Here is a 16,679-nt window from a genome sequence, read left to right on the forward strand (position 1 = left end):
CACACACACACACACACACACAACATCACATTACATCATATCACACCACATCACAAAGTTTGCGATCAGCTGTTCCTTTGTTTGCAATTAAAATATTATATTTTTAAGATTAATATATCGTCTAATTTGTTCTATAACCACGATTTGTACTTTAGTGAGTATTTAGATGCACCGGTGTATCAGGAAATCTGTAGAATCCCACTGGAAATAAATAGTATGGATCTCTCTATGGATGAACAGTGAAGCTAGGTTTTTAGCGCCCTTGGCAAATTCGTAGCTAAGGTAAAATATCCTGCCACTGGCATCCTTCTGACACTGGCGTGCTTTGCACTAGACATTTTGCCAGTTTCAGTTTGGGTTCGAAACATACTGTCGGTAAGCCGCCTTGTGCAAGTGTTTAGGTGGTGGATTTCGTCACTTGGTGTGATTTTACCCTGCTCATTAGAGACATGCAGTGGCTTGACAAAATATCATACCACACCACACTGCAAGGGAAGTGAATTATCTGACTCTCAGCCCTTCCCCAGTCTTAAATGGGACATAGGTTTACAACCTTTCATGGGTGAAATTTACATAACTACGTATTTCGTTCTTCTTTTTCTTTCTTTTTTCGTGTCTATCTGATAAAAAAAAAAAAGGTCAATCTCCCATTAATAGAATCCCATTCTTTATCGTAAAATATGGTGCTATAATTTTGGTTTCTGTTTTTTCTTGGAGTCCTATCGCTGGATAAAAGATTCAAGCTTTCGAATCCTTTACTAGATAAATTCAGATTTTTAACAAGATCCTTTTGAAAATTTTTTTCTCTGGGCACCTTGTCATATGCCTTTTTCAGATTTACAAAACTTAGGTACAGATCCTTGTCATATTCCTCAACTATTTGTCTTGAAGTGAAAATCTTGTCTTGACAACCTCTATTTGTCCTGAATCTAGCTTGTTCTCCAAGTTTCTCTTCTACAATCTTTCTCAGCCTCTTTTCAAGTATGCTTGCATAAATCTTACCTGAAACACTCAGTTGAGAAATTCCTCTGTAATTTTCAGATTCAGTTTTATTCCATTTTTTTTTTTTTTTATAGATGGGAACTATTAGAGTTCTACTCCAATCATCTGGGATTCGACCTTTCGTCCCTCTAAATTATGCAGTGTAGCCACTACAAAACTATTATACCTCCATGCTTAAGCATTTCTGGTCGAATATCATCTAATCCAGCTGATTTTCCACATTTCAAGTTTTTGATGCCTTTTTCTACCTCAAGTATCGCTATGCAGTATATACTTCTCTTTGTATTCATCTTGAAAATGTTCTGGTATGGTTCTGTCACTGATTGGTTCGTTTAACAGTCTTTCAAAGTAATTACTCCAGACATCCAGGATATCCTTATCTTTAGTTTTCATGTCACTTTCATCATCTTTGATTCCTTTAACAGTACATTTCCATCCATTTCTAAACTTTTTTTCAATAGCCTCCAGAACATTTTGCCACCTTCCCAATATTTATTTTCTATCTTACCGAAGTCTTCACATAACTTCTGTTTAGCTACTTTTACACATAGCTTAGCTCTCTTACAATTTTTTCTGTATTATTTTAGGGCATCTGCCGACTTATTTGCTACTTATTATTTGCAGAACTGCTTTTTTAATTTCTTGTGTCCACCACAGAGTTCTTATTTTTAATCCTTACGGACAACTTCACCACGTACCTCCCTAGCCGAATTAGAAATTCAAGGATGTTTCAGCGCATGCGAACCCCAAAGTTATTTTGACTTAAATGTATGGATTAAAATGATGACTTAACTCCAGTGATTTCAACTTACACTGCATAAATATCAAGTACGAAAATGACTGGAAAGATTATGCGTTTTCCCCCCCCCCGCTTTTTTGTGATTCTTTCATTAGTATCACTCTTGTGTAGAAGCGTCATATATTACCGCAGGAATTACTCGTAAACAAAAATATTCATTGTGCAGAATTCATTTATTGTCAGTCGTAATATATAGTTTTCTTTATTGCTTTGAAGAACGTTTTGTTTACTTTTTTTCTGCTCGCAAGTAGTTAGATTTAAATAAAATTTTAAATGTGTATAATATTTTGTGAATATTCCAATTTTTTTTATAAAAATTCACCTAGTAATATCTTCTCTTTGAAGAAGATATTACTCTCTGGTGTGTGGGAAAACGAACGGCAGAACAAAAGGAAAAAGTGCTGGCTGCTTACGCATTTTGAAAAACATTTTCGTTTTAGATGCGTCCCGCAATCAAAAAAACGAAATGTTTTCACATTGGATTGTGAATGCAGAGCCGTTCCGTGGGGTTGCGTCGCTTGGATGCAAAATTTTTGTGCCCCCACCCCCTCCATTAAAAATTAAAAGATCCCGAAGCACAATAACCCATTACGTTACACCGCCCCCAAATTGGGCTGCGCGGGTTCATTGCACTCCGGTTTGGAACGGGCCTGTGTGTGTGTGTGTGTGTGTGTGTGTGTGTGTGTGTGTGTGTGTGTGTGTGTGTGTGTGTGTGTGTGTGTGTGAAATGTTTTGTAATTTGCTTTGTGTAATGTTTTATGATTTACACTTTTTCTAAGGTACGAAATTCACAGTGTTTGGGTGACCCCCTCCCATACGTTTTATTTCGGCTATAGGAGCCGTTAGTTGTTTCTTGTAAATATATTTCTTGATTGATTTATTTTACGCTTTACATGAGTGGAATTTTGCGATTGGAATACAGTGTCCATTATTCAATGTCATTTTTTTGTTCTGGCTAAATGAATCAAGTACCCGCTCTCCAACCAACCTGTTCGTTTCTGGGGAATGCGTTTAGGTTGTTGGAGATTAATTTCATCACCTGTATTAAGACAGGCTAACAAATGAATCTACCTTTATTGGAGACTGATGGGACTTGAAAAAATTTCATGTCTGTACATAAGAGTTTCCAGATTATCTGTCCCTAAGTACAGTACTAATATGCAATCCATAATCTACCATACAAAGCCTGTATGGGACGATGTGGGTCTATATATAAGCTTAAGGCTTTGAAACCAGATTTGGAGGATTTAGAGTGTTAATCCTATTCCTGTGATGTTCCCTATGATTGTGTGTTCTTCGGGTCAGTTTGCCTGTTTTGCAGAACGAAAAAAACAGAGTTTTCAGGAGAAAAACCCAGATGAAAAGTACTGATAAAAGTTCTTTGCCTATAGTAAACGGGATTCGAACCCAGGTCTTCCCAAAGGAGACATCGTCGAAATCGATGAGATACGGTGACTCACTCAAGTGACCTGATTTCATAATTTAAGTGACTAACAAAGGAGAAAATCATTGGAAACAATAACTAAATAATGCGTTTTGTAATAGCATTCTCTTAGAGTAGCATCATTCACTTATGCAATGTCTCTCAAATCTGTTTATGGCTTATACAGCGTAATCAGTTTTATTCAGTACCTAAATAACTTTGCATCATTTTCCAGTCGTACTGCCTAATTTTGCCACTTTTGCCTAAATTTAGTTTGAATTAAACTAAACTTGAAATAGCAGTACATATCTTAATAGAGATATTAAATTTCATCCAGCCAAAGTGGACTTATATTTTGTATCATTTCAAAATTTGATACTTAGAGATATTAAAACTGTCGGTTCTTTCATTTCTTGATCTCTGCTTTAAAATTCCAAGTTTTATGACAGTTCTTCACTTCAGTATGAATGTATGCTATTGTCTAATAGACATATATTCATACTAATAACTGTTTTACATTTTTCTTGAATATGTAAATGATAAATAAATTCTTGAATATATAAATACATTTCGTATTATCTCAAATTTGTAAAAAATTGCTTTCTGTTGGCGGTCAGTAAAACATTACGTTATTAAACTTTTTTTAAAGCACTGTTTGATTAAAACTGTTTGTAGTGGCGCTTGGTCGCTCTAAGTTAGACTTAGGTTCAAGTCCAGTTGCCGACTGGAGGAACTTTTTCTAAGCCTATCTACGACCGGTTCCCGAGTTACTCGATCTCTGGCACGGGCAAGCGGGTTTTTTCTCCCGGAAACTTGGGTTTTTCGTCCCGTAAACTCAAGAAAGTCGACCGTGGTACCCACATTATTTTCAGACAGCAACATATCCTGTTAGGATTAGGTACCAAGAGATGGCAGCACTTGCTTGCCTGTCTCTTCATCAGTGGCCGCCTATAATTAGTGATAGACAAAGGCCAGCTATCTCTGATTGGCTACTGGCTGAGATTGAACTGCCCACTCAGTCTCCAAAAGTTAGATAGGGTATAAAGGCCTCGCCTACTCCCTATAAGGGAATAAAAGACTGATTTATTTATTTATTTTGCTTTCAGATTTAAATCCATTAGAATTTTATTTACTTCAGCGTACTTTTTTTCTTTTCTTTTTTTTTTTTTTTTTTTGTAAGAAACATTTTCGGCTTTCTAATGTCCAAGTTTAGGCGCATTCAATGAAGTTGTATGTCTGTTAGACACACATTATAACAAACCCAAGTTTTCAACAAATGCAGAGGAATCTAAAATATTTGAACCTTGACATACAGCATTTGGTTTGCTTACTCAAGTTATTGCATTGCTTAAATGCTTCCACAGACCGTCATATGAATGGCATTTAGCAACCGAACAAGCTTCATCCTTATAATATGAGGCAATCCATCTTGCGCTGAAATTTTCAGTAACTGACATCGAAGAAATTACACATCAGACTTTTAATTAGAACTTTCCAATGATCTGTAATCTAGAAAATGTAGTTTTAATAATAATAATAATTCAGTCCAGCAACTTAATCAGTATCGTCAATCACTGTCAGAGCTTATTTCTGCGATTAGTCTTGCGACAGTCGCATTTTTATGACTGTCTACCATGTGATCATTTACTACTTGTTATAACTTACTTGTTATAAATATAATTACTTGTTCAGTAATTCTTTATTTCTTTCTCCTAGCAGCATTTAAATCTCCTGACGTCTCTTATTACGGTGACAAATTTGTCTTGGAAGGTCAACCTTTTACGCTTCAGTGTCGTCTATCTGTGTACGAAGTTCCCAAATGGACAAAAGACAGAATTCCCATTATCAACGAGAAAGACAATTATACCCTGACCAGAGATGTTCAAGACACTAACATTCTGTTAAAACTTCACGTGGACTATGCACAGGAGAAGCACAAGGGTGAATACAGATGCAGTCCATACAATGAGAAGTTTCACAGGATTGACGTGGTGTTGCTTAAAGATAAGTGAACTTTATTTATAAAGATGAAAATAAAAATTCCTAGCAGATTCTATTTCGGTGAGACACGAAAGTTGAAAATCAGCTATTTATGAAGAACACTGAAAACACTTCATACACTTCTGATGTCATTATGTAAGTAAGCACTGATCAATACCCAGTCTAAATGGATCCCTTGGTGAACGTTTTTCTGCATATTTCTAAATCGTTTTCCCTCCATTAAATATTTGTCAAAACTCAATATTAATATATTTGTCAGACCAGTTATTGTCTTGTATAGAAGAGTCCCGGTTTGGCAAAATCAAAATATGGTCAACAAATAGAAGGGTATTTTGCAGATCTTACTGAGAACCACTACAGGGACGGGATAATGGCGTTGTAGCATCGCTGGAATAAATGTATTAGTCTTAAGGGAGATTATGTTGTAAAATAAAAAATAATTTTGAAATTATAAATTCGTTTTTTTTTTCATTGTTAGGCCGAGAAATTTTCAGACCACCCATGTATTACGCCCTAAGTTCATAGGATATCGTCAGTACAGTTAATTCAAACAATACTAGGAATCACATACAGTTAGGGCGCATGCTTACAATGAAATCCCTCTATGCGTGCAATAGCGTGTTATAGAGTTAAATAAAAATATATCTGGAGAAAAAAAAAAAAAAAAAGATCATTAAAATGAGATAACATATATAAAATTATTTTGCACAACCGTTCATCTAGAAAATTATTTTACACAATTTCCAGACTTTAGGGATAGTAAGAATGTCATTACGGTTCAAATTGGGTCTATGACGTAGGGCTTCAGCACTTTCTTTATATAAGCATTCATGTTTATATAAAGATATATGTAGAAGTTTGGTCTTTTTTCCAATGGATCCTGTGGTTGGGTTTTCAATTCCATGTTGTGCGAGGCCAGATTTCTGCGGTTTGATAAGACGGATATGGTCTTGATGTTCCGAAATGCGTTTGCTAATGGATCTACCTATCTGTCCATAGTAGGACAATTTACAGGAACGTGGGTCCTCGTACACGCCAGATAGGATCAGAGGTGATAGTTTGTCTTTAGGAGAAGGTAACCAATGGTAGATCTGGTTGATTAGTTTGTAGGTAACAGCCAATTTATATTTCTTCATAATTTTTGAAAGACGTTCAGAGATGCCTTTGACATAAGGTACGGGAATCCTACGGACTTGTTCTTGTTTAGGTTGATGTGTGGGGAAGTGATTGATGATTTTTTCAGTTGCTTTTGGATTGTATCCATTTTGTATGGCTGTATTTTTGATTATTTCCAATTCTTGGTTTTAAGATTCTTTGGGGGAACAGAATCTGTGTGCTCTGGTTACTAATGATTTAATGATGCCAAATTTTGGAGATGGATGATAAGCCGAAGAATTGCGAATGTAGCGACATGAAAATGTCGACTTACAATACACAGAAATTAAGAAGACAGAGATGGAACCATCTATTTGCAAGATGATTCTATCTTGCAGATAGAACCGTCTTCTTTTCTTTGGATGTGTACATCCAGGAAGGAGATACTCTGTAGAGATTCTTTTTTTAGCGTGAATCTGATGCAAGGATGAAGGTCGATAACGTCTTTGCTGTCTGGGGTCATTATGAACAAGAAATACACTTGTTTCTAGATAAAATCAGCCTTCTTCATCCTCGCATCAAATCCTCTCTTCTGATGCACACATTTAAACTGAACATATCGCTGAAGTAGTTCTAACTGGTGGAAAGAAACATTTATCCTCCATTACGCTTTTATTGTCGTCACTTATTGTACTCACTGGTTCTCCACTGAAGCGTGATTTTTCTCTTATTGGTTTTCTCTAAAAATTAAAAGAATGATGAAAGAAATTCCATCGAAATTTCTATATCTTCCATTTCTGCTTAGCAAACTATGAGCACATTCTAAACTGATTTTGAAAAGTTCAAAAGCAGGAAACCTGAATTATGCCCAATACCATTCATAATTTGTCTCTCGCCAAAGTTCTTGATAACGTTTGTTCGATATCCACCTCTATTGAATTTAAATGGATCCATTGCATTATTATCCATAGGAAAAAAAGTCGCTTGGCTTCTTTCTTTTCCTGTAATGTTTACATAAACAATCTTTGCTAATGTTCTCCTACCATTCCAAACCTACAACATTCAATGGCCCTTTTTTATTTTTTATCAGAAAGAAATTAGAAAAACGTTTTCCAGACCGGTCTGAAGTTTTCCTGATACTGAAGGTTTGTGCACTCCTGTTCATGTCACCTTTTTTTAAATTTCTCTCCTGTTCCACGTGGCTATTTTGCAGCCTAAAAATTCGCCTATAATTTGCTTTTGCTTAAAAGGACGATAAATATTTTAAATCGGACAGTAATTCGATGGCACTCATTTCAGTCCTCTCTAAAGCAATAGAGATAACCACCAATACTCAACTTCGCTTCCTTGAAGAAGACTCTTAGCTTTAAAGAATACCCACCAGTATGGATTCCACCACTATCAACAAACAGGGAATTTTCTACTTATGTTAGCCACATTTGGACAGATGCCAAAGAAAAGTTTTGTGTTATTACAAGTGGTGATTTCTCTTGATATCTCTAAGGAATTCGACCAGTTTTGGCACAAAACCCATCTAACAAGCTTCCATCGTATGGTCTGACTTCTGCAACTAGGGTTTTGCCATCTAATTTTCTGAAACACATCATATTGTATATTTGCTGAAGTCTGGTCTCCTGGGTTTCTTAGGGATGAGAGAGCGGTGGAGAGGATTCAGAGGCAAGTGACCAAGATGGTGAGTGGCCTGTGGAATGTTGCCTATGAAGATAGATTGAAGATGTGTGGATTGCAAAAGTTGGTTGATAGGACAAAAAGAGGGGATTTGTTCGAAACATTTAAGTTGCTTAAAGGATTTTATAGGATAGATGCAGGGGAAAGGTTTCAGCACTTGGCTAGAGGGACTAGAACAGGGAGTGTAATCCCTGGAAGTTGAATAAAGGTGTGGTCAGTAGGGATGTGAGGACTAGATTTTTTATTTGGAGAGTAGTGAATAAGTGGAATAGGTTGCCAGAGTCAGTTGCGAGTGTTTTGTCTGTTAATGGGTTCAAGGAGAGGTTTAATGGGTTGTGTGGATAGATTGGGTCTCCGGCAATGAGTCTTCAGACTGCATGGAGGTGCCCGTCATTGGCAGCTTGTACATAAGCACTGTGACACTGCAGCACCCCAATGAAGAAACGAAAAAATTGTGTTTATAAATAATAACAATGCTTACAATTTTCATGGTATATTCTGGTCATTGGACCACATTTTTTAATAAGTTATATAAAACCTATTTTTTTGCGAAGGGTGGTAGTGGATTTCTTAATGCGCCCTCACACCACCACCACCACCCATCGCAAAAAATAGGTCTAATAAAAACCCTAAGGGACAGAGCGTATAACATTTCCAGCACAGAAAAACAGAGAAATGAAAAATTAGAATATCTAACACAGAGCTTTCAAAAGAATGGTTATGAAACCAAGACTATCAAAAAATCCTCCACACCTCCTACAAGTACTCTCAGAAAGAAGATTTAAAAACGCTATCACTTCCATATATCAAAAATGTTACAGATAAGATGGCTAAATTACTTAACAAATATAACATCAAAGTAGCCTTTCTGCCGCAGGAAAAAATTTCGAGATTTCTACATCCCCCAAAACCTCCTCATCATCATTTTAAAAAAAACAGGTGTTTACAAAATTTATTGTTCTTGCGGCATCTGCTACGTAGGACCGACAGGAAGATCTGGGGAAATTCGCATGAACGAACACCAAAAGGATGTGCAAAACAGAAGAGAACACAAATCAGGTCTAGCTTTCCATACCACTACAAAATTAATAACGGAAAAAACTCACGTACAAAAATTATTTAATAGTATAATTTTCGCCTGTGTGTCACAGGCATCTTCAGTACATTAAGCTCAAATTAAACAATAACTGACAATTCCAAAAAGCGCCACCTAAGTAGCTGGTGTAAGATAACTTTTATGAGAGATAGTACTTTACAAATCAGCTAATCTTTCCTAACTTTTTATTATATTTATTTATTTTTTTATTTATTTATTATTATTTTTTTTTTTATTTTTAGGAAAGTTATTGACCTTTTTAGTTATCTTACACCAGCTACTTAGGTGGCGCTTTTTAGAATTGTCAGTTATTGTTTAATTTGAGCTTAAAGTGTACTGAAGATGCCTGTGACACACAGGCGAAAATTATACTATTAAATAATCTTTGTACGTGAGTTTTTTCCGTTATTAATTTTGTATCGATTAATTCATGTGTTTTATATAGCTTATTAAAAAAATGTGGCCCAATTACCCGAATATACCATGTGAACTTCTAAACCACAGAAATCTCCACTTACAATGCTTACAATATTATATAAATGAAATACAACATGTTAACGGTTACAGCTCATGTTTCGACATTGATTGAATAGTTAATAATTGGAATTGTTCGATTAACGCTTTAGATTGCGAAACAAATGCACTGCGATCTAACGCAGTCTCGAAATTATCACGTTCGGTCAGTTGCGGCTAGACTCGCCGATAATCGTTTGCATTCGTCACTGTACGTAACAAGTGAATCCGAAACTGCTCAACGAGCAGTGTCGCTGCAGATAAATTGTATGCTTGGGCGCATTATTTCTGTGAGATACGAAACTTTTATTATTGACGTGTGTTCGTGGTGTGGGTAAAGTATTTTTGATAAATCTTATTTTATTTAGACTTTATTTTAAAATTTAATATTTTAATTTTAAAATAACATATAATTATTTATTTATTATAGATAAAAGGCTGAATTTTCAATTGAAAAAAAAAACATGATTTCGCAAGTTACAAATTTTTTTGAAAAGGTTATTGAAAAATTTTGTCAAGGCAAAAATAAAAGAATGGATTTTATTTTCAAATAATATTTTTAATAAAGCAAATTTTTTAATATGTAAATTTACTTATTAATAAATTGGTTACTGATTAGGAAAAAATGATTTTGTGAATGTAGCAGCCCCACTTAAAATTTTTACCAGCCGCCACTGGTGCCCGTATAATAATAATACTAATATGTTCGTATTCTTTAAAGTTCTCTTCCTTTAACTACTCTCTTCAACAGCTTTCTTTTGAAATTAATGACACTGCATACGCCGCACTCTTCTTTCTCATTTGAGCCTGTACAAAAATCACCACAACTTAACGTATCTTTACATTTTTCGCACAGTTTACAATTTAAACAAAGGGCAAAATAATAATGATGATGATGGTGACAATAATAACAGAGATTTTTAAACAGCTTCCTCAGTCTCCAAAAAAAGCTTTACCAAATTCATATTTATATTTATAATTTTATAAATAACCAAGCCAACAAACTCGAGTGCAGAAAATGAAACACATTCTCCAAACATGATCTTAATTTGTCAACTACATCATAACAAATCTATACAGGGTGGTTCAAAATTCCACGTACAAACTTTGAGAGGGAGTTAGAGAACATCAAAATCCACCATATTCGCATAGGAAAGCATGACCGGAAACGCCACCGGAAGGTACTAACAGGGACACAAAGATACAGAAATAACACAAGGCAGTAAGTAGTGTAAACAACTTTATTAGGCGTAACTGAACAGTTCAATAGTAGTTGGATCCATAATATGGTAAACGAGGTGCATGTCTGCAATCTCAGCGTTCGTAAAACGACGCATGTTCTTCGTACGACGTCGAAAGCTTGAATGAGGATGCCCCAATTGTTCACCTGGAGCGCTGGCGAACAGCGCCACCTATCCCTTTCGGGTGGCGTTTCCCGTCATGCTTTCCTATGTGAATATGGTTGATTTTGATGTTCTCTACCTCCCCTCAAAGTTTGTAAGTGCAATTCTGAAACACCCTGTATAAATAAAGCAACGTCAGCGTAGAACACGTGTACGGTTCTGTTAATTTTGTTGTAAAAATGCAACTTTGTTATTTAAGCTAGAATATTTGATTTAATTACCATCCAGATTGAATCCAGGCCTGTCTTATGCAGGAACTTATAAATCTTCCAGAGAGTGTTTTTGATTATTATACAGATTATCTTTATGGGAATGCAACAAGTGTTTCTTATGAAAATCATTAGCTCAAACAGAGTGAGGAATATATCCACTCTCCAATTATGACATCCCTGGATTCAACAATTTACAACTCTTGTTTATAGCTTTTTTTGAAACTCTAATTGTGATTTTTCATATTAACAGGTGATGAACAAAACGAAATTGCATTAAGCAAAAATATATTTCTCAAGGAGAACGAACCTCTGGAACTTTATTGCGATCAAGTGGACAACGATGTGTTTCCCATGCATTGGTGAGCAAAGCTAATTATTTTCATCATATTATGCGAAATTCTGTTAAGAATAACTTAAAACTTACAGTACTGAAATTAAGATTCACGGAACAGTGCAAGTAATGAGCTAATTAGCCATAAACATAACAGGAAATGAAGAAGCCTGGGATGATAGTCCTACATATGGTATTGGAAAGGGAAGAGACTGGGTCGGTACCTACGTTTTTTTAAAGAAATTTATTTATTTATTTTTATTTTTATTCATTTTTTATTTTTAAAGCTGGGGAGGCTATGGTTGGAATGTGTTTATTAGGATTAAAGCAAGTTTGGATTTCTCTTCTTGGATGACTTGCATGTCTTGTGTAATCAGTTCAAGACGAGAAATCCAAACTTGCCTACAAACTTATCAAAAGCAGAACTTGGGTTTAGTATTACTTAACTCACATGGTAATCCTCATCCTCACAGAAGAACGTTAAAGATCAATGTTTAAGACATTATTTATGAAAGATTTTGAAGCTTGAAATGTTTGGACACTAAAGTTTGTCGAATGAAGAAGACGAATGGACCGTACTATCTTGCCATCATCAAAATAATAATAGGATATATATTATTAGTGAGGAAAGGTCATTGATATACAACAAGAAAGTGTGTAGGTGAGGGTAATTTAACATTGGCTCACTCTGAAATTCTAGTTACAGTGGGAAGTAGACCATTGAAGGTCAATTATCGAAAGTGGTTAGAATCCATAATGGTAATCTAATTAATGGATTTTCCATGAACATATTTGCTGTAGATGACCTCTGTTATTTATGAGAGAAATAAGGTTAAGATAGTTGGTTGTAGGGATCTCGTTCTCTCTCTCTTCTTAGATAGGGCAGGACATTGGCTTGTTTCCTTGATAGATGCCAGATTAGCACGAAAGAGCTCAGGTGTCGGTCAGGAAGTATAAGATCTGAACATAGGATAACTTTATTTCTAGAAGTCTTGGAATCGATGATGTTTAAAAATTTTCGGTGTTTATTTTTTATTTATTTTTAGGACTCTTAGGACCAAAATTACGCATCTTTGACAAACAATGTGGGTTATTTTTCCAGTAATTAAACAGCCGGGATATCTCACCCTTTGAGAACCAGTCAGCTCTGTTGTTTTCAAATCGTAACTCCAGCCAGAGACGGATACCCATAATAAGCCCACTGTCGAATCCCGAAAGATCCTTTGTTTTTTTCCCAGTTGTGATCACATTGTTGACAATTACTGAACGGTAGCATTCTTACACAGTTGCCTAGAACACGTCGTGACGCACGTAACCAAGTATTTTGAGCGCGCGCGCACACACACACACACACACACACACACACACACACACACACACACACACACACACACACACACACACACACACACACACACACACACACACACACACACACACACACACACACTGCGTAAGTGGTGTTTACGTGTTAAAAAATATTTCTAATTGCATGTTACATTGTTCAGAATGTTGTGCGGGGTTTACACATTAGCGTGGACGTATTTGACTAATGAAGACTAATATGTATTCATACAAGTTGATACTTGGGTTAAATTTAGATGTTTAGGATCTCATGCCATTTCCACAGACTTTCATATTTTTCTCTCCGTTGTGTCATAGCAACGGTGTAATAGGTCCGATTTACCCCATGACACTTGATGTCTCATTTGCGAAATACAGTGTTTGAGGAGTGCCATAACCTTCTTAGAGACTTTATCTTGTAGATGTGCAAGTAGATCATCTGTAGGAACATTGGCATAAACAGATTAACCATTCAAAGCATGCTAAAATATTATGTTCGTCAAGGATAATATTGCAGATGCTTGAAACAAAATATTCGGAGTTTTTGACAAAGGATGATGAATGTCCTGTCAGGCCCTTAAGTAGTTTAGCTAGATGTTTGGCAAGAAGATATGTTAGAGAATATATCTCTTCTACTATTGGACATAGAGGTGGGTGTACTTTATGAATTTCGTGAATCACATATAGACATGGAGGAAGAGGATGAAGAGATCAGAGGGCTAGTGCAGTTTCTCTGTTTTTTAAAAGATTATTGGTGCGATTTTGAGAGAGAGGAGGAAGTAGAAGCTGCTCCTAGTAGACTTGATGAAGAATAAGAAAGCACAATTGCTGTTTGAACAGCAGACAGTATTCCGCATTTTGCTCTTATCTGGATTTGGATTTGTGAAATCTCATTGTAGACTAAGTGAGAAGTTTGAGTTTTTGTCCTACAAGCCGCTTGCTATATACTGAGCTGACTTTTTTCCTTGGAATGCTTTGACATTCTTGTTGGAAAAAAAAGCGAAGCAAAGATAATAGAAGGACATTTTGGCTGGAATATGCGATGATAGCCTTTCTTTTCATAATAATTTGACCAGAGCAAGTGTGTGGATCAGGAAAATGAAGAAATAATCTTATCATGGAAAAGAAGGTGAATTCGAACAGGAATCATTATAATTTTTTTAAAGATGAATTAAAAGAACTAATACGCAGGTTATGAATTTTACTTTCCATAATACAGGAAAAATTGCATGAAATACATACAGTTAACAGACATAATATACCAGCAAAGATGTTAACTTTGCATATTTCTTTTCTGTCATTTTAAACTTTTTTAAATCCATCTATTCCACGAGACTTCAGTTCAATTTAAATCAATCTAACAGTACTAAACAGAGAGTACTGTAAATGAAGCATGTTTCTGGTCTTAAAAAAAAAGCATACTGATGTTAAACAAATAAATGATATAAAGACAATTTTTATTTATTTATTCAAAAAAAAGTATAGCTTTGAGCGTCAATGGCTGTTTTATCACATGTTTTAAAGGAGGAAAGAATAGTATTGAGAGACAGCCGACTAAGACATATTTCGCTTAATCAACTGCTGTCTTTTGAAAGAAAAAAAAAATAGGCCTGTTTTCTAATTAGTAAGAAAAAAATATTTCGGTTTTAAGTATCATAGAATTGATTTCTTTTGTTTTTCAGTCAGTGTTTTTAATGTTTGTTGAGAGAGCAGCTCCGCGGGTTTTCTAGCCCTTAGATATTTTAACAGCTATCAAAAATGAATCTCTGAAAAAAAGACAAGTAGGTACAAATTTGCCAAATGCACCGGTAACCTAGCTACGCCTCTGATGGATAATTATACGGTACAATCATATGTAAAACATAGGGCTTCAAGTGGAATGGACTTTCAGTTTTATTTTCAACTGTATTTTCTGTTATTTTCCATTGATCGATTTTTTTAAATGTAAAATATGGTATATATATATATATATATATATATATAGGCATCACAATACATGTTTACATTTTCTACAGGTACAAAAACGGGCATCGTATAAGATTAGAAGAACAAGAAAGAATAATTATCGAAGGGAAGCGATTATTTATCGATAAAGCACAAGAGTCAGACGCTGGCGACTATCAGTGCAAAGTGGGAGAGTCTCAACTTTCACATCCGGGAGAAAAGGCAGGGGAGCCGATTCAGGTTGCAAGTGAGCCCTTACTACCATTTTTATTTTCAGTCAGTAATATCATATTTCATATATTAATCACGAGGCTTTATAATTTGCATAAAGGATCAAAATAAAGAAATAGCTTATATAACGGAAAGTCAGAAGACAACCACAATGTATTGATTAAAATTAGCTTAAGAACAATACAGAACATCGCAAGTGCATCGTTTTCAGTATATGGGAATCCTCGGTTGAAGTGTTTTTGGTCCGGTAGTGCACCATATTAATATTCCTGCAAGAAAGAATAAAAAATCGCAGGGGTAATAGGCTATCTAGGCACTGCCCGTTCTACAGGGGCACTAATCGGTCGTAATCCAGCTCTGCGTTGTCTTTTTCACCTCTTGAAGCGGTAACAGAGCTTTGTTCAGTTTTTTTTTTCCACTCACGAAGGAACACTGTCACCATATCGTATTGTCAATGCGATTCTATTCTCCTTTTTTTTTTTTTTTTTCACCTGCTACGCCAGCTCACAAAAATAGAATCGCACGTAATTTTGTTCTGGTGCATGCAGTGAGTGCAGCAACAGCAAAACAGCTGATAAGTCAAGGTTGAATACTTGAGTTAAACAGAAAAAAAGATTTCACGTTTGTTGGTGAGCACGCATTCGTCAACAGAATCAATCAATCGGGGGGGGGGGATAAATAAAACATTGGGAATATTTTCTGAGCTACCTTCATATTTCTCAATACATTTATTTTCCATATGAAAGACATAGATTCGTTTTAAATTATTTTAAGCTGCATCCTCTCAAGACGGTACTTGTAAATGATGATAGTTTAGCAAACTTATAATTGAAGTGATGTACGTTTTTAGACATTGTGTCAGTAAATTATTTCAACTAGAGATTAGTAAAATGAAACTAATAATCGATACATATTAAAAATTAATAATCACCGGTCTCGTGGATTGAATATTAAACGTACTCTCTCTCTCTCTCTCTCGAGCCAACAGGATGTGGTTTCCCTTTGGCATTGGTGTTTGTGATTGTCTTTAGGTGAGAGATGAATTTCATCGTCCGCTGTGAGACCACTTCTCTGCTTATTCAGAGGTATGAAGTGGCTTGAGGTACAAATAATAATAATAATAGAAAATAATTTAAAAATATTAAAACTTTTACTTATACTGTGTACTATACTATGGGTTTACAATCTTTCGAGGTTTGGAGTCGCATAATAATTAAACAGAATGATAAACTTAATTTAGATTTGATTGATGTAAGTCCCAATTTGTCTTGTTGTATCTGCTGAAAATTAGGATGAGCTTAGAACAAGCAATATATTATTATGTGATACCTCCAGGAAGTCCAAAGACTCATCGAGGGAGAATGGGCCAACAGCATCGAACGATTGACACCCTTCCAACTACTAACCGCGCTCAAACTTGCTTAACTTTTTGCTGAGCCATTAGTAGCAGAACTCTACCAATTTCAGAAAATACTGTACAGTTGGTTTTGCTACAATATTTCACTTAGAAAAAATTGCGATTACCAGTACCCCCACTTCTCACTAAGTGCTATGATGATCATCATCCAATGTCTTTGCTTGTTATAAATACGGTAA

At 35.4% G+C, this 16,679-nt stretch overlaps 1 protein-coding gene across 3 annotated transcripts in view; it reads left to right on the plus strand.

The window, feature by feature from the left end:
- Positions 1-16,679, plus strand: part of LOC150100660 (neuroplastin-like) — a 168,698-nt gene that overhangs the window by 13,323 nt on the left and 138,696 nt on the right. For 2 of the 3 annotated variants that reach the window (XM_090401136.1, XM_090401134.1), the window contains exons 2-4: positions 4,944-5,360; positions 11,484-11,592; positions 14,924-15,099. In XM_090401136.1, the coding sequence (XP_090257262.1) occupies positions 5,351-5,360; positions 11,484-11,592; positions 14,924-15,099 (295 nt within the window). In that variant the 5' untranslated portion in view covers positions 4,944-5,350. Of the gene's footprint in view, positions 1-4,940; positions 5,361-11,483; positions 11,593-14,923; positions 15,100-16,679 lie in introns of all 3 variants that reach the window. The other variant, XM_090401135.1, reaches the window with a different exon arrangement.

Source organism: Typopeltis vanoorti, chromosome 12 (assembly GCF_054136105.1).
Source record: "Typopeltis vanoorti isolate ZY-2024b chromosome 12, IOZ_Tvanoo_1.0, whole genome shotgun sequence".
Lineage (NCBI taxonomy): Eukaryota > Metazoa > Arthropoda > Arachnida > Uropygi > Thelyphonidae > Typopeltis > Typopeltis vanoorti.